Below are 18950 nucleotides of genomic sequence, written 5' to 3' on the forward strand. Positions count from 1 at the left end.
CCCACCTCAGCCCCTGCACCACTTCCTGCCACCCCCACACACATGTCATGGAGCCGCTCTTCTCATTCTTTAAGAACTCCCCATTCATTTTGCTAATCATAAATACTTTACATTACAGAGCCCCTTCACTCCAATACACTGTTACAGAGGAAAAAAACTTTCTATACTCTTCGAGATTCTTACAGGTGTTCTAAGAACAAATTGACGGAGACAGATTATCAGGGGAAAAATCAAATCAGATTTAATGATGTGCACATGAGGAATTCACAATAAACATGAGATTCCAAGGACAGTTAGGCAAAAGGATGTATTTATGTTATCCTGAACTAAGGAGAAGGGGTAGGGATCTGGGACTTCAAAGGGAAGGAAAGCAATTCAAGGATGGAGAAGGGTTAAGGGAGTGATGGAGGCACAAAGAGAGAAGGGAGGACACAGGAATCTGAGGAAATGCATCAAGGGCGATGGGAAGCAGAAAACCTTGGTCTGGCAGGTGAAGCTGTGGAGAAGTCAACACCCAGAGCTGAGAAGGAGTGGGCTTCAGGACTTCAACAGTGCTGGGACAAGGTGGTCCCATTCTCTGAGGTGACAAGAGCACAGAAAAGGGCTAAATGAATAACTGAGCAGGACAAAGAAGGGTCATTTACAGTATCACCGTGGGATTCAAAACCAATTTAAGCCCTGGGTCTCAAGAAAGGCGAGAGGTGCCCATGGTGTTGGTATCCATACGGGGAAATGTCACCTGGAGAGGAAGACAAAAAAAGAGGATCTTTGATTCACGGCCTCCAAGATCAAGTGTTTCCTACATTCGAGGTAAACAACACATTTTTGTTGAAAGAATGAGTGATTCAGTCAGTGGGAAAAAACACCCCATGGTCCTGAGGAGTCAGGTTGCCAGGTAAGAAGGGACAGCAGCCACGCTGCACTGACAGAGGGGGCCCCTAGTGGGCCATCTTCCCCCAACCCCTCACCTTGAATTTTCACAGCCAGTCCCTCCCACCCCAAGTCTGCATGGAGACTCCCCAAAAACCCAGGGACCCCTCAGCAAGCCCTTTTTCTCCTGAGAACTCTGTCGGTCCAGTCAAGGGCCAGTGGCAGTCCAGCACCCGATCCAGGACACTTGTGCAGTTTTTTCTTTTCCCAACGGATTTCACAGACCTTTAGTCACTATCATATGTGAGCTTAGACGATACTGAAATATTGCCACACTGATTTCAGCCTCAGCTCCAGCAATGCAAACACTAATTTTGCAAACAGTGCCAGAACCCGCGTCTGGGATAGCTTTCCCAGTGCTTAAAGATGGAGTATGCAAGGAAGAGCCAAGCCCTTGTAAGGAAACTCCCGATTGTAAGTCCAGGAAACTGGTTATAGAGCTATGGTGAAAATTACTTTAAAACACCACCCTCGGGCACCTGGGTGGCTCAGTGGGTTAAAGCCTCTGCCTTCGGCTCTGGTCATGATCCCAGGATTCTGGGATTGATCCCCTCGTCGGGCTTGCTGCTCGACGGAAAGCCTGTTTCCTCTTCTCTCTCTGCCTGTCTCTCTGCTTACTTGTGATCTCTGTCTGTCAAATAAGTAAATAAAATCTTTAAAAAAAAAAAAGAAAGAAAGAAAGAAAGAAGGAAAGAAAGAAAGAAACCCTCAGGGAAACCATGACGCATTCTGGCCATGACCCCTTTTGAAATTTTTCCAGAAAAGACCCTCCCTGAATTCTCTGCTTTTGGCCTCAGGGACCTGAGAGCTACCCCCTCAAGATCAGGTAACGGTCACCCACCTCAAAACACACCTACCTTCATGATCTCTGCCTCAGAGCATTCCCCTGCCTCTCCACAGCCGGGATGGTCCTTTGCCCTTCATGGAAAACCTCACCTCCATTGATACCCACTCCGGTGTTGAAAGACATGTGGGCATTGAATCTCACAGCCTGGAAATGTGCTAGAATTGGATAGTGAAAACAGGCATAATGAGGCTCTCCACACCCTGCCTTCCCACAGGTCAGGAGGGTGCATACCCTCTGGGCCATTGGCAGCCCAGAAAATGGCAGGCCTGATGAGGTGGACGGGAACAGGATTTCTGGGGGCTTGGCTCATACCTGGGAGCGCTGAGAGGAACCCCCTCTCTTCCCAGGGACGTACTGTACTGCCCAGCGAAGGTCAGGTCCTACCCTGGAGTTCCAACAGCCCCACTCATATGGCCCCAGGGCCATCTTCCCAATCCTTCCCAAGAAGCAGCCCACATTGCCTTCACCACCCATAAAACTTCCTTTGCTCCTTTTCAACTCAAATTTAGAGCTCTGGGCAAGAAGGCCCAAGGAGCGGGGAGCGGGGGTGGGGGCGGGGGGGGGCGGAGAGGGGGTTGGGGGGTGGTCAGGAATTCTAAATGAGGTGGGAAGAAGGTGAAATCAAATTGGGAAGGGGGGAGGAAGGAGAGAGGGAAGAGCAGGGACAAAAGTGGAGGAGGCAAAGGAGAGGGCAGGCAGAGAGGGAGGAAACACAGCGGGTGAGGGAGAGAAGGCTGTGATCACCTCCGTGCTTAAGGTTAGACCCTTGTGCCTGGCTCTCCACCTCGCGGCCCCTCCCCGTGGCCCACCATTTCCCAGCTCACCTAAATTCCGTTCCCCAGATCTGTGGTAAAGCTCATACTGATATCCGACCCGGCCTCTTGCTTGCCAGCAGCCGTACAGGACCAGCATCAGCAGTGGGGGCAGCAGCATCAGCAGCGTTGGGGCGAAAGGTCCCATTTTGCATGCAGGATCAGGGAGCAGAAGAACGCAGGGCAGAGCCACAGGTCTGACTGAGGACGGGGCGCTAGAACAGCAGCTGGGAGGAGCGCCAGTGGGAGCCGGGGCAGAAGGCTGCACTTCTTCCCCTACAGCGTGCTGGGAAGGGAGTCCGAGTTGTCTGCCGCCCGCCCCCGCAGAGGCGGGACACACACCACGTGATTTCTCCTAGCCCAGTCTCCAGAGAGTGCTGGGAAATCCGGTGATTTCTCAGAAACGGATGGTTAAAAACAAGCATAAAGCCACACCCCCATTTCTTTTTTTTTTTTTTTTTTTTTTTAAGATTTTATTTATTTATTTGACAGAAACCACAAGTAGGCAGAGAGGCAGGCAGAGAGAGAGGAGGAAGCAGGCTCCCTACAGAGCAGAGAGCCTGATGGGGGCTCAATCCCAGGACCCTGAGATGATGACCTGAGCTGAAGGCAGAGGCTTTAACCCACTGAGCCACCCAGGCGCCCCTCACACCCCCTTTTGATTAAAAGGCAAGTCTAAGGACAGGCGAGCCACAGGAATTTCCCCGCTGCAAGCCCGCAGCACTCACTTCCGCAACCCCACCCCGCAGGCAGCCCACCGCCTGGAAGCCGCACCCGGGGCTCCACCTTAGCGGGGGACATTCTCTGCGGGTTCCTGCCACCACCATAAACACCCCTGTTTGCTGTAGAGCCGCTATCTGCCTCTGGCTCTCTCTCACTTCTCAGTCCCTTGTCCCGGGGGTTAACATAACAGGTATATCTTCCAGGCAGGCTGAAGACTAGAGATTTGGGTTTGTGTATATGCTGAGGAATGTAATTTAAAAACACTGAACTGGAGGGACCCCCGGCTGGCTGCGGCGGAGGGGAGTGGGGAGAGCGGTGGGTGGGAGGTGGAGTAAGCAACGCTTGACCTTGGGAGTTGTGAGTTCAAGCCCATGTTGGGTATAGCGATTACTCAAATAAAAATTTTTAAAAAGCAAAACAAAACTTTGATCTGGAAAAAAGAAAAGTTTTGTAGCTTGGGCTTCAGGCTCCTCTGTGCCCCCCTCCCAGGCACACCCCAGAATTTGGGGCCACCCTTACCCTAATGCAGACCTCAAGAATGAATGGATCTGCTCCCCCTCCTGCATTAACCTTCTCTCCCAGCTTAAGAACAGGAAACCCACTGAAACGGAGAGATTACTCCATAGGCGAATATATTCCCCAGCCCACCTATGAAGTCTGAAGACGCTGAGGCAACTACGTCCTCCCAAAATAGCAAATGACATTGACAGAGAACTTGCTATGTGCCAGACCTACGTTGAATACTGGAACAATACTGTTGACAGAGCAGAAGGCAAGCTGAGGACAGAGCACAGGCTGACAGCACAGGTGGGATCTGTGTCTCACCTTCCTCAGGTTATCTCTGCTGCCGTAAAGACAAGGGGAGGAAAGACAAATGGTTAACGTACAGAGATTACAGTCCTGCAGGACAGGAGTCTCCCTCAGTTTACAAATGTCTTAGTGATTCACAGGAAAAAAGCATTCTTATCAACCATCTAACTTCCAGAAGGAAACTCCCAAGGCTCTTAAGGTTAATGCTTTGCTAGAGGGAAAAACAACCTTAACTTGACAGTGGCAAGGCCTCTCATATCTTGTAGGATAGGAAAAAAGTTCATTTGAAAACCTCCCTTTTGGGGCGCCTGGGTGGCTCAGTGGGTTAAGCCTATGCCTTCGGCTCAGGTCATGGTCCCAGAGTCCTGGGATCGAGCCCTGCATCCAGCTCTCTGCTCAGCGGGGGGCCTGCTTCCCCCTCCTCCACCTCTGCCTGCCTGTGATCGATCTCTCTCTCTCTCTGTCAAATAAATAAATAAATCTTTAAAAAAAAGAAAGAAAGAAAAAGAAAACCTCCCTTTTCCCTTACCTCCCCCAACCACACAGTATATCATCAGCCACCCCTCACAGCCCTGGGGCAGCAGCTCTTAGTGCTCATGGGTCCCATTTCTGTGCTTTAATAAAACCACCATTTTGCACCAAAGACGTCTCGAGAATTCTTTCTTGGCCATTGGCTTCGGACTCCGCCCCACCAAATTTCACCTATTAAAAACCACATCATGGGGTGCCTGGGTGGCTCAGTGGGTTAAGCCTCTGTCTTCCGCTCAGGTCATGATCTCAGGGTCCTAGGATAGAGCCCCACATGGGGTTTTCTGCTCGGTGGGGAGCCTGGTTCCCTCTCCCTATCTCTGCCTGCCTCTGTGCCTACTTGTGATCTCTGTCTGTCAAATAAATAAATAAAATCTTTTTAAAAAATAAAATAAAACCCACATCATTTAGCATCCAATGTGGGGCTTTGAATCTTTATATCTGGACCTAGGGCTTTGGTTAAAACTTGGTGAGTACTTTCCTTCTCATCCTTTGCTCTCATTTCAGGAGCTTGTCAGGGAGTGCGGTCTTCCTGGAACACTTTTTTGCCTGCTGCTCAGGCTGCAATCCTCTGGCCCATGGCTACTCTACCGGAAGGAGAAGCCTGCCTTTTGGCTGGAAGTTAGTACCCTGCCCGGGGTGATAATAAGACCCAGAAACTTGATGCCGTCTCTTTACTCCTGTCCTTAGGCAAAGTCCTCTGTCATGGGCTGGGGACAGCTGCCAATCTTAAGATTCCTTTGTGTGGTTTCCTCCTCCTTGGTCTAATGTGATCCCCTTCACATCCCTGGTCTAGCTGCTTCTGGCTGCAAGACCTCAGTGTGGACCTGGCTGAAAACAGTACCCGACTGAACTTTAACCTAACCAGGGACCATTTCCCAGGGACATTGGCTATGAGGATGACATATGTTAGAATGTTGCTTAGATCATGATGGCTTTCTCTTTGTACTGCCTTCTATCAGTGTCCTCTACTAACTACTTAAGTCACAAAATTGGGTACTTTCCTCTTATAAAACATCTCTAGTATAGTCCATGGGTTTAAAAAATAGATTCTAAGTGGCCTTCACAGCAAAGCAAGCCAAAGTACATGTGGTCTTCACAGCGGGGTCTTCAGCAGGGCAAGCCAAGGCACATTGTGACCTTCACGGGGAGACTTCGGCAGGGCAGGCCAAGGGGCAGTTGGCCTTCACCTTGGGGCCTTCATGTCAAGGGAAGCCAAGGTGCATGTAGCCCTCACAGCAAGGCAAACTCAGTCCATACACGGCATCCATCACAGTCTAGAATGCGATGGGGAAGTAGGGGGAGGGCAGGTCTCTCTCCTACAGGGCCTTTGTGGCAGGCAGTGATCACAGAGATTTCGTGTGAGGGATACTTCAAGTCGCTATGACTCCAGGAACCTCCGACGTACCCTGCATGTAGGATGCCACCCGGGAGTCAGGGTGGGAGGGCTGGTTTTCTTGGTAATGGACGTTCTCTATTCAGCCCCCAAGGACTCTCCCCTGGGATGCCTTTTCTCCCACTGGAAACAATTCAGACTGCAAAATTTTAAAAAGGTACTGCATGACCTCAGTAGGATCTATCAGATCTCTTCTGCGGGAAACAGGACAAATGGATGTAGGGTACCTTCATTGCTCGTACCTGGGCCATCACTGGTCTACACCAAGAACTGAGGGCCTCTTACAGAATGTGTTTGCCCAAATGTGTCAGCTAGTAAACTCCATCCAGACATGTCGGATGATAATTACCTAAATAGGCCTCCTGCGAATAAAGCCTGGTTGCTGGAGGAAACACTGGCCCTCCCTGGCAAAGGGGGCACTGACTTTCTCCCTCTCTCATTATTCATCCTAATAGACCCAGGTTACTTTAGTGGTATGTGGGGGCTTCGCCCTCATTCATTTCCTGGGTTAATGGCTGTCATTGGAACCAACTGTCTCTGCTTAGTCTACCTCGGGGTGGTGACTTTCAGAAACATTCCCAAGCAGCTGCTGAACTCCCTTTGTTTCAGGGAAATTCCCTGTCTCCTCCAGCCCGACAGGAACCATCTGTTTCCTTTGGTTGGTGGGGAAACATGGCGTCTGCCGCTCTGTGGAGCTGATGAGCTCTAGAACCGGAAATCCTTCTTCTGCCGTTAGGCAGCTCTTCACCTCCTCCGTCTCCCCCTCGTCCTGTTTCTGCACCACCTCGGGTGCAGCCTGCATAACTGGCCTCTAGACCATCCTCGCTGCCTCCTGCACCACGGCTCCTCCTACTCCCCACTCCATCAAGGAGCAAAGAGCAGCTGCTGGACTTACCACTGCCCACCTCAGAGTTCCCCACCAGCGTCCCAGGTCAAAACTGACAGCGGGGAACAAATTCACTTTTATTGCAAGGAGCAGTGGGTGTTGTATGCAAACAATGAATCGTGGAGCATCACATCAAAAACCAATGATGTACTATATGGTGACTACCCTAACATGATAAATAAAATAAAATCCAGGTGAAACATAGTTTTGTATTGAAACTAAGTTTGTTGGTTTTAATAAAGACAAACATGTGTTTATTTTCTTTAAAGATTTTATTTATTTATTTATTTATTTATTTGAGAGAGAGAGAGAGAGAGAGAGCATGAGAGCAGGGAAGGTCAGAGGGAGAGGCAGACTCCCCACAGAGCAGGGAGCCCCATGTGGGACACAATTCTGGACTCCAGGACCATGACCTTAGCTGGAGGCAGTTGCTTAACCAACTGAGCCACTGAGGCACCCTGATAAACGTTGTCTTTAAACTTATCAGCATTAAGTGTGAAACTTTTATTCTATCAAGGTTTGCTGAAAGTTGAATAAGCTCGTTGTTACGTCTGTTGCAATTTGTTAGCAAAAAGATGACTTAAATGATTGTTAATTGTCTCAAAGTTTTCGTGGGTAATTTTTAAGACAGTTTCAGTGGGATTCATAAAAGAGACTTTCAGGACAAATACAGGTATTTAATATCTTTAAGATCCCAAAACGGAAATTGGTAAGAATTTCCAGAACTAACTAAACTGAGGATGATTATAGTTTAAGACTCTTGTCTAAAACATTGCTAGTTCTCTAATATTTGCTTTTCCAGACTACGGACACTTTCTCTTAAAACATCAGTGATATACAGAAATAATAAGACAATTATTCCTCTGTGAACAAACTGAAGCCTTTAACTTTTCTCTCTACCTGAACCTTCTGAAATTCAGGAGGTCTCAGTGAGTGGTCTTTCTTCCATGGCAATTACGGTCATTAGCGTAAGTTCCATAAGAATTTGTTCTCCTTGCTAACAGGACGCCATTGGAAAGAAACATTGGTGATTTTACCAAGGCTTTGACTGGAATGTCATATTTGAGAGAGACAAGCGTAGACTAAGATATGGCCAGACAGCTTAAAGGAACTAAGGTTGACTTTATGAAACCCAGAGCCATAAAGGCCCTTGGAACTGTGGGCCTGATACCTTTTTTACAGAGTTCCCAGCAGCCTCACCAGGTGAGTAAAGAATGTCACTTCCTAGCAGGTGCAGGAACCTCAGGATACTTTGGGGACCTCGAGAAAGAAACCCACCCAATCTAACTGGTGGTTCAGGCATATCTGGCAAGCCCTTGGCTTGACTTCTGGCCTGGAAAGGCTACCAAAAGTTCAACCTAGAGGTTCCTTGTAAATAGTTCCAGCAAAGCAGATTCTGAAACAGCTGTATGGTCAAGCTCTATTCCTGCTCAGCTTATGTAAATAATTAGGCCAACTTTGTTAAAATTGGACTTGTTTTATGAATAAATTAGTCTTGATTTGGCTATCTCTGATTAAAAATGAGGGTTACTGGGGCACCTGGGTGGCTCAGTGGGTTAAAGCCTCTGCCATCTGCTCAGGTCATGATCCCAGGGTCCTGGGATCGAGCCCCACATCAGGCTCTCTGCTCAAAAGGGTGCCTGCTTCCCCCTCTTTCTCTCTGCCTGTCTCTCTGCCTACTTGTGATTTCTGTCAAATAAATAAATAAAATCTTAAAAAAAAATGATGGTTACTATAGAGAGAAAATATTTCAATTACACATATTTGTAGTTACCAGATTTTAAGCATTGAGACTCAAGAAAACTGGAATGAGGATTTGCCCCAAAACAGCCAATAGGGTTAAATCTTTTTGAGTTACTATATGAAAACCCTTTTCTCACTATAGACCTAGCAATTGATGGAGACTCTAATGTTCTGTTAATTACTCCCTTGAAGCCTGGGTTAATTCGTAAATCTCTAAATGAATATGCAAACCATATCCTCCCTAAACCTGATCTGATAAAAAGTTACTAGCAGCCCACCCCATACAAACCCTGGAGACCCGGTTTCTTTAAAGGAGGGGAAGTCTAACACAGTAGAGGATTTAACTCCAAAATGGAAGGGTCCCTGGGGGGTCATATTATATATTCCCACTGGAGTAGAATTAAAGGGACACTCTTCATTGGCTCATATATCTAGAATAAAACCTGTAACTCCCTCACAGGAGACCAGGAAGCAAACTACCGTGCCTTGTTATTCCTGTGAACCAGTGGAAGACCTCAGTTTTCTCTTCAAAGGACAACAAAGAAAATTTCAGTGAACTACCGAAAGTCTCTTTATTGAGGTTCCTCTTTCTCATATTAACCTTATTTTGTTGTCTTTTCTGGTGTCTCCCTGCCTGCTGCTAAGACTCCTTCACTGTCATAATCTCCAGCTGACGGAGGGTTCTTTTTTTTTTTTTAAGTTTTTTTATTTATTTATGTGACAGAGAGAGAAATCGCAAGTAGATAGAAGTAGGCAGAGATGCAGGCAGAGAGAGAGGGGGATGCAGGCTCCCTGCTGAGCAGAGAGCCTGATGTGGGGCTCAATCCCAGGGCTCTGGAATTGTGACCTGAGCCAAAGGCAGAAGCCATCCAGGTGCCCCCAGAGGGTTCTTTCTACTCAAGAATGGGTATTATTGTGGTAACCTAATGAAATTTTTAGTCTGCATCCCGTATGCTAATATCCCTATGTTAGATACCTTGGATCAGCTGCCTCTGCCTTTGGTAATTCCTGTATATGAATTCCCCAACTGACCAACCAACGTTGACCCATAGGTGGGGACAGCTCTACACCCCTATTCAGCAGGAAGAAGTTCCAGAAGCTAAGACCTTCCACCCTCATCAATCTTAAAGACTTAAGAGTCCAATTGTTCAGAGGGGTATGATGTGGGAAACCAAGGCAGAAGGAAGTGGTGATAAAATTAAATGGCAAGGAGTGCCTGGGTGGCTCAGTGGGTTAAAGCCTCTGCCTTCGGCTTGGGTCATGGTCTCAGGATCCTGGGATGGAGCCCCGCATCAGGCTCTCTGCTTGGTGGGGAGCCTGCTTCCCCCTCTGTCTTTGCCTGCCTCTCTGCCTACTTGTGATCTCTCTCTCTCTCTGTCAAATAAATAAATAATAAATAAATAAATAAATAGATAAATAAATCCTTTTTTAAAAAATGTTAAATGTCCATAGCCTATAGCCCATTGACAAATACTTGAGCCAGGCAGAGTCTCATGTCCCTCCAGGAAGCTCCCAGCGATCTTATCGTTAATGCCTCGGTAGAGGGAAAAACAACTTTAGTTTGACGATAGCAAGGCCTCCTGTATATTGTGTCTTCTTTAGCATGTGAAAATTCCTTTTGGAACTTCCTTTATCTTTACTTTCCCCCCACCCCAAAGTCTAGAATCACTAGCCCCTCACAATCCTGGGCAGCAGGGAGCAGCAAGGAGCTGAGGACAGCAGCAACTCTTTTCTGCCCACGGGTCCTGTCCCTGTGCTTTAATAAAACCTCCTTTTTTGCACCAAAGACATCTCAAGAATTCTTTCTTGGCCATCGACTCTGGACTCCAAAACATGACTCTGAAAACTCGTCACCACAGCTACATTAATATCTGAGGACCGGAAGACAGGATTCCCACCGCCAAAGACGGCTCCTTCCCAGGTCCCCAGGCCCTGTTCTGCATCATGCACATGTATCAGCAAAAATAATTTTCTGTACTCTACTCATAAGGTTTTTACTACATGGTTCTTCTGGGACTCCCATTTAGTCTTAATCCTAGAATTCTCTGGAGTGGGATGAGGGCCCTGCTGTTTAGGCCAGCCCCGGGAGATTCTTTCCTTTCTGCTCCTTAAAGCTAACCCCTGTCCTTCTTTCCAGCTTTCCAAGCTCCCTGTGGCCAGGGACGGCCCCTGCCTGCCCTATCCAGGTTCTTCCTACAGTGGAAAAGATGGATGGGACCCCTTTAGCCTGTGGGGTGCTCAGGGACTCAACACTGGTCATTGTGCCTGAACTGGGGGTGGGGATAGATCATGAGAGAAACCTAGGATGGGAGCGCATGCATTGTTTTCATAAATATATTAATATAGTTAACATAATACACTTGAAAAAAAAAAAACCTACAAGTAAAACTTGCTTGCTTTCTTAGTACAAACTATGTAAAGCTTGATAAAATCATCACAGCACACAGTCAACTCTCTTCCCAGGACTGCCAAGGAAGATTAAAGGAGGCCTCCGTAGGGTATAGTAAGAATTTAGATGTTTACCCAAAAATGTTGTGCTTTTTTTTTTTTTGCTTTTTTTTTTTTTTTTTAAGATTAAGAAACCTTGTTCAGTTGCTCTCAGTGAGTGGTTAAGGATGAAGCGGTAGAGGCCGAAAAGAGCTTGTCGTTCAGCTCTGGTTTCAGGAGTGTCTCCCCACATCCTGAGCCCCACAACCCATGTGACCTGCAACCCCCACACCCCCCTGAGGCCTCTGAAATCTCTGCCTTATGTCTTCCTTCTTTCCTGAATGCAAGAAACCAGATAACTTGGGATCCTTCCAGCCAGCCTGGTGTTGCCCATAAAATGACACTACAGTGCTCTTCCTCTGTTCCATGACATAAACATAAGGATAGGTCTGCACTGTGGAAACCTAAGGAAATATTTAGAAAGTATGCCATTGGCTAATATCCCTCTCTGCCATCAGTTATAAGAAGGAGGCCTGGTTCCCTGTTAGAGTCCCAAGGAGTGAGAGGAGGAATGGCTGTGGGTGCCTCCAGTGAAGGCAGAGTCCTGGACATCAGGGTTCCAACCGCAGGAAACACCCAGGGTAAGCCTTACTAAGCTTGGCAGAAAGGTGGCAGAACGCCCAGACTTCAGGGAAGAACAGACCCTTGTATGAAGGACTAAAAACCTTTATGAATAGCCAGTGGGGGTGGGCAAGCCACCTGGGTGGCCTCGTGGGTTGGGCCTGAGATGTCTTTGGCTCAGGTCATGGTCTCAGGGTCCTGGGGTGGAGCCTCATGCCATAATAATGACTCATTATTTATGACAACGTGAATAGACCTTGAGAGTATTATACTAAGTGAAAATAAGTTATATAGAGAAAGAGAAATAATGCATAATTACACTCATATCTCTAATCTAAAAAACAAACAAACGAATCAAAACCAAACCCTGACTGATTGTACAAAGATTTATACAAAGTCTGCTTCTCCCTCTTCCTCTCCCCCTCCCCCCAGTCATGCTCTCTCACTCTCTCTCTCTCAAATAAAAAAGGAGAAAATCTTAAAAAATATAAAAGCATAAATAACCATTGGTTATTTATTTATTTATTTATTTAATAAAACCACAAGGAGGCAGTTTTATTAAAGCACAGGGACAGGACCCGTGGGCAGAAAAGAGTTGCTGCTGTCCTCAGCTCCTTGCTGCTCCCTGCTGCCCAGGATTGTGAGGGGCTAGTGATTCTAGACTTTGGGGTGCGGGGGAAGTAAAGATAAGGGAAGTTCCAAAAGGATTTTCACATGCTAAAAAATACAGTAGGATACAGGAGGCCTTGCTATCATCAAATTAAAGATTGGATGCAACCATTAGTGTAAACGATCATTCCTTATCTGGCTTCAATTACAGCATAATTTTTGGCTCTTAGTTTGATCAGTCGTCCAGTCAGATAAGAGATCCAGTGCTGAAGAAGCACGGAAGGTCTCAGTGTCCTGACAAGCTGGCCACCTTCCCCAGGTTACAAGTACATGGGTTTAGCACCCTGGTATGCTGGTAAACACTTAAAACTGGCTTGTGGGGGCGAGGCTGGAAGGAAAGAATTTGAAGACTTCCACAGTGTAAACAGCAATTTGCAGCTACCATCCAAATGTCACTGAATAAGGAGTTGAGATGTGGCCACCATTATAGAGTATTTCTAGCCTAAGATACAACAGTGCCAAATAACCTTATGAGCACAGATAATAAATAGTAAAATATCATTAAATAATTAAGAAGTGAAAAGTATTTACCTTTGTTTCTAACATAATACCTTTTATACATTAACTTTAATAATATCTGTGTTTAACAACCAGCTTATGGAATTCCCAAAACTTGACCCATCAGCTCTCATCAGTCAGTTCAAGACAGTTCCCAGCACATCACGGGTTAAGTCACCACCACACAAAGAAGCAGGTCAAGTGAGAGGTTCTCAGCTCTCCATACATAAGACTATTCCTAGGGAGCCTACTTGCCTCTCTTTCTGTGTTCCCACTACATGTGAGCCCTTGGGAAAAGACCATTTGGCTCAGCTCATCTTTTTAAACCAGACTGCATCTTTTTTTTTTTTTTTTTTTTTTTTTTTTTTTAACCAGGGTTCACCTATTGGGTTCTTCACTTCACTTCAGGCCATTAGAAACCGGAGCTTTGGGACGCCTGGGTGGCTCAGTTGGTTGAGTGGCTGCCTTCGGCTCAGGTCATGATCCCGGCGTCCTGGGATCGAGTCCCACATCGGGCTCCTTGCTCGGCAGGGAGCCTGCTTCTCCCTCTGCCTCTAGCCTGCCACTCTGTCTGCACGTGCTTGTGCTCTGTATCTCTCTCTCTCTCTAACAAATAAATAAAAATCCTAAAAAAAAAAAAAAAAAGAAAGAAACCGGAGCTTTCCCTCATCTGGGATGGCAGAGATGGACAGAGGAAGGACACAGGAACTGGAATGCCTCTGGACATCTTAGCTCCCGAACACTTCTTGGTCCCACAGCAAATTCTCCATCACTCCATGTTTTTTATACGGTGTGCTTAGATCCTCACAGGTTTGACTCCAAAGTGCCAGACCACGGGACACAGGGAGAAAGTTTCCAAAACAGAGCTTAAGGAAAGCCAGCCTGGGTGGGATTAGGATACAGTCCCGTCATGCTAACTTTAAGAAAAAGAGGGAGGAAAAAGTTGGAGGCTGAGGTTTAAGGAAACACTGTTAGGGCCAATTTAATGTTAAAAACTGTTTAACTATTAGGGCCTGCTTAACCAGAGCAACTCCATATTGCCTAGGTAGCCACATTGTTGTTTACATCCACGGACTTCATTCCGGGAATAAATGTCCCAGTAGTATCTGGTATGGTTCCAGGTATCGATTCTGGGAGTAAACGCCTTAACAATAGAAGCCACATACCTTGGGTCACGGTTATGCCCTATAAAACCAGTCTATAAGATCGGGAGGGGGTCGCTCTCTTCAGAGGCAGCCCTTGCTGGTCATTCTGACATCGATGCTTGGCATAGAATAAAGCTTCACATAACTTTCACTTTGTCTCAGTCTCGTTCCCCTGGCCAGTCAGTCTAACTTCTAATGCTTGGCATAAAATAAGGCTTTGCAGGGGCGCCTGTGTGGCTCAGTGGGTTAAGCCGCTGCCTTCAGCTCAGGTCATGATCTCAGGGTCCTGGGATCGAGTTGCGCATCGGGCTCTCTGCTCAGTGGGGAGCCTGCTTCCTCCTCTCTCTGTCTGCCTCTCTGCCTACCTGTGATCTCTCTCTGTCAAATAAATAAATAAAATCTTTAAAAAAAAAAAAAAAAGAATAAGGCTTTGCATAACTTTCACTTTGTATCAGTCTCATTCTTTTGATAGCAGACCCCAACAAAGACCATTCAGGCTTTAGGTCCTACCTTTCAATACTGTGACTCCTAGGTAGGGATGAGGCAGCAAAGTTCCAGAAAGTTCTGAGAACTGCATAAAAGCGTGCTGCCAAACTTTAAACAACTGGTGTGTGTTATACATAGTGCCTCTTCTTTTCCATGAATTTCCACTGCTTCTGTCAACAAAAGTCTGACTCAGTCTGATCCCCAGCTGTTTCTCCAGACTCTCCACATGGAGAAAAAATTATCAACTTGCTCCTTCATGCATTTCTCCACTCCCCAGCAACCCAGCCTCAAAACCACAAATCCTAGTTTTGTCCCCCTACACAAGCCAAGTAGGGTAGGCCTCCCTCTGCAACTTTTGACCCCTGCTGATCCCACTTTTTCCAGCTAACCCACAGTCTTCAGCCATACCATTCTTAGAGCTTTCTATAAACTTTCCTCTGTGAGGCAGAGAGGGGTCCAAAAAAGGCAACTCATCCATTCCTTCATTCACAAAGCATTTATTAAGTATGTATTATGTGGCAAAACTGCTACTAGGTAGTGGGGGTACTTTAGCGATCAAGACAGACAGGGGAAAAGAAAAAGACACAGACAGGGACCCTGCTTTCAAGGAGCTTAAGACCAATGGAAGAGATAAATATTAAACCCATAATTGTAAGAGTGATAAATGCAGCTGTACCGGATCCAGCATTCAGTACTACATATAACGAAGTGGTCCAGCAGAGGTGGGCAGGGAAGAAGTAGGAGGTGAGGGCCAAGAGCTCTCTGCCACCCAACCCCCAACAGTTCTAGCTTTCCACCAGGTGGATGCCTCGCTGCATCCACAGCGAGAGAGAAATTATAACTCAAGGCACAGCTTTCAACAATTCCTTGTTGATCCCTTTTCTGGGCCTATATTTGCCACTTGTTTCCTGTCAAAACATGTTACCATAGCCTGGTTGAGAGCAGGAGCCATAAAAGATAGGACACCCAAGAACAGCTTTGTCATGTCAAGATCCAACCGGTGTCAAAACCATGGCAGGAAAGGAAGAAGAATAAATATAGAATAAGTATTTTGATCTCAATCTGTGTGTGTGTGTGTGTGTGTGTGTGTGTTTCCCCCTCAAATCTTCCACTGGCTAAATGCAGTCTGAAGCCAAACACAACCAGCTTTCAGGTGATCAGGTCAAGAGAGACTAGTTTACAGGCCCCCAAAAAAGAGGCGCCTGGGTGGTTCAGTGGATTAAGCTGCTGCTTTCAGCTCAGGTCATGATCTCAGGGTCCTGGGATTCATGATCTCAGGGCCCTGGGATCGAGCCCCGCATCTGCCTCAGCATCCCTGCTGAGCAGAGAGCCTGCTTCCCCCTCTCTCTCTGCCTGACTCTCTGCCTATTTGTGATCTCTCTCTCTGTGTCAAATAAATAAATAAAATCTTTAAAAAACAACAACAACAACAACAACAAAACCAAAACAAAACAAAACGGGGTGGGGGATGCTGATTCAAAGAGCCGAACACAAAATAATCAGGCAATCACAGCTCGCTGTCAAGAACATTTCAAAAAGAGAATAGCTTTAAAAATTTATTACAAAAAGAATATTATTTTGGTAATAGGATTTTTTTTTTTAAGATAGGGCAAAGAGCCCCAATACACCATGTTATACTTGGCAAATTAGCCTTCAGTGGCATCATTTGCCCTGAGTTGTTAGAAAGCCATTCCTGCCTGAACAGCCTGCATGAGAACCTCAGAGCTCAACCCATTGTGAGGCACATGGGTGGTCTCTGAGGTTCTAGAATTCCCAGGAGCTGTAACTTAGCATTGGGAGCTTCTGCTCACAGTTTTCCTTCACAACTCTTGGGTGCCCTACGCCAGAGTCTCCTCTTTCCCAAAATCCAGATGAAGAAGTTTCTCTTACTAATGAGTCTTTATCTAATTGGATGTCCCAGAGGTGAGTCCCCTATCTTGGCTCTGGGAGAATTCTTTCACATCTTTTAGCCCTTGAAGAAGGAAGACCAGAATATTAGTTATCTAAATCAATCTGACTCAGAATCAAGAATAGCTAAACCAGTTCAACTCTGAGAGCTCCCAAGCCAGTTGATTCCTCCTAGTAATGGCTTTGCCATCAGAGAAGCCCACTGGTTGGGCACAGTCTCATTCCTACTACTTCTTTCAGTCACTCATCTTTTGTACCTGATGCTCTGTGAGATCAGAAAACAGGTCTAAGGGTTTTGTGAAAGTACAATGAATGTTTGTCCCAATGAATGGAGTGCAAGGGATCCTTGTGTAGTTAATGTAGCAAGGAAAGATGTAAGGAGATGGGAATGTGATGTACCCAGAAAGCCATCTCAGAACACAGCAGGGCTATGGGCCAGAGACCTTACAAGCCTCTCTGTCATGGCCATGTTCTATCCATCCAGTTGTCTGTATTTCCTCTTGCAGGGTCCTCTTTCATGGGTTATATTCCCTCATTTTTCCTAGAGGAGAAGAGAGAGGCCATGAGATCCGAACTGTTGGCGAAATGACAAAGTGTTTTCTGTAATGTTGGTTGTCTGAGATTTTGTTTTTTGCTCTCTTAGATTTTCAAAGTTGATTCAGAAATGTAGATACATAGCTACCAGGTGGTAGTATATGCCAGCCACATAGCAAAGCAGTGACTCGTCAACTTTAAGAATGAGTAAAATGAGTGTATTTTTTCAAGCCTCCTTTCTACATCAGAAATTTATTAAAACTCCTGTTAACTGTTAAACAGTCGAGCAGATAATATTCAATAACAACTTTCAAAAATAGAAACCTCCCCAAAGCCTTTCCAAATCTTACCTTTCCTTTATCAACATATTCTAATCCCAGTCTTTCAGAAAGTTGTAGATTATAAGAACTGTGAATCATCCAGAATACATGAATCTATTGTAGGACTCTCACAGAGATAAGGGTAATTTGGAGCCCTAGGCTACCTCGTCCTCAAGAGATCTTGTCATTCCTCTCAGATTTTGGCTAGGATTAATAACTCAGTCCTTTTATAGTCTACCCACCCTCCTCTGAATTACTCAGTCTAAGCACATAGTAATAATCAAATTGTTTGGTGCTACATTCAATAAAATAAAAAGTACTACCTAAAGAATATTTGTCTAACAGTCACTGATGAGATGGATTAAAAGTAGAAGGACTGGCCAAAAGAGAATGACCGGCTAAGAGATTTTTAAGTCCTAGTGTAAAGTGGGGAGGAGAGAAAAGTTAAATTAATTGAACACTTAAGCAATGAACTGGGCACTTCACAGTTTATCTTACTGAAAACTCATGCAACTACATGAAGTGAGTATAAATGGTACATCACAAGGAATCTCAATTCAGAAATAAATAAGCAAATAATGTTTTTTATCTTAATAACTGATCCCATCTTTGAGTCTCCAACCTGCATGGATTAGGGACTGAGTGTAAGAAAGAATTTGAAATTGCCAAATAAAGATATCTTAAATCTTGTCTGGTCATTTTAGTGAGTTCATTAGATATTTGTCATCTCTGGTTTAAATTATCCTGTCCAAAGGGTAAAATCTTGTATTTTCAATTTTAGCTAGAATTACTTACTTATTGAACCGAGTTGCTTTCTCTTTCCCTTTTGTATTTTCATCCTTCCTGACTTTCACCCAGAAAGAAACGGGAGGGAGGGCTGGTGGTAGACTTCTGATAATGTGATTGATGGCACAGTGATTTCCTGATGCTGTCTTTGTCAGGGAGGCACACAATTTTCCCTTTGGGTGCTTTTGGTACATGGGCTAGGGGACCCCCCTCTACATTTCTTAATAATGTGGATCTCAGGGATGCCTGGGTGGCTCAGTCGGTTAAGTGTCTGTCTTTGGTTCATGTCATGATCCTGGGGTGCTGGGACTGAGTCCCTTCCCTGCTCAGTGGGGAGCCTGCTTCTCCCTCGGCCTACTGCTCTCCCTACTTTCATTCTCTCTCTCTCTCTCTCAATCTGACAAATAAAATCTTAAAAAAAATAAATAACGTGGATCTTAAAATTCTTCCTTTAAGTGCCAGAGGCAGTCTCTGTGTGTTTCATTAACGCCTCTGACCTTCATGGTCTTTTCGAGTAATTAGTTGATTTCCTCCAACATCTGCAATATCTTCAGATCTCTGAGCAGGCCTACAGGAAACCCAGGAATCCCACGTTAGCCTTATTGCATAAGCAAAGCAGTCCTTATCCCGTTCTTTCTCTCGCCTTCACTGTCTCTCTTGTTTCTTCTCCACCCCAGGAGCATCAGGTCAGCCTGATGAGCCTCCTGGCTCCATGGATCATCAAGCTTCAGTTCAGCAATTTTCAGGTGAGTACGTTTCACTTGGAAACCCTTCAGATGGTGAGGCTTTATATGAGACTTCTGCAGGCGAGAGCACTTTAAGTGAGCACTCTTCAGGTGAGCACACTTCAGCTGAACATACTTCCAGTGAGCACACTTCGA

General features: G+C 45.8%; 1 protein-coding gene and 2 long non-coding RNA genes across 3 annotated transcripts in view; 1 reads left to right on the top strand and 2 right to left on the bottom strand.

Annotated features, from left to right (window-relative positions):
• Positions 1-215: 215 nt before the first annotated feature.
• Positions 216-2922, bottom strand: LOC132026426 (uncharacterized). The gene is made up of 3 exons (XR_009406905.1): positions 2602-2922; positions 1788-1932; positions 216-739 (listed from the first exon to the last, which is right to left on the bottom strand). It is a non-coding gene; the product is annotated as an uncharacterized LOC132026426 (long non-coding RNA).
• A 13121-nt stretch (positions 2923-16043) lies between these two features.
• LOC132012314 (uncharacterized) lies at positions 16044-18767 on the bottom strand. Its single transcript, XR_009402581.1, has 2 exons — positions 18079-18767; positions 16044-16970 (listed from the first exon to the last, which is right to left on the bottom strand). It is a non-coding gene; the product is annotated as an uncharacterized LOC132012314 (long non-coding RNA).
• ACRV1 (acrosomal vesicle protein 1) overlaps positions 16116-18950 on the top strand; it is a 6428-nt gene continuing 3593 nt past the window's right edge. Inside the window, exons 1-2 of the mRNA XM_059392164.1 lie at positions 16116-16444; positions 18747-18935. Coding sequence (XP_059248147.1) covers positions 16393-16444; positions 18747-18935 — 241 coding nt within the window. The 5' untranslated portion in view covers positions 16116-16392. The remainder of the gene's footprint in view (positions 16445-18746; positions 18936-18950) is intronic.

This window comes from Mustela nigripes, chromosome 1 (genome assembly GCF_022355385.1).
Source record: "Mustela nigripes isolate SB6536 chromosome 1, MUSNIG.SB6536, whole genome shotgun sequence".
NCBI classification, from domain to species: Eukaryota; Metazoa; Chordata; class Mammalia; order Carnivora; family Mustelidae; genus Mustela; species Mustela nigripes.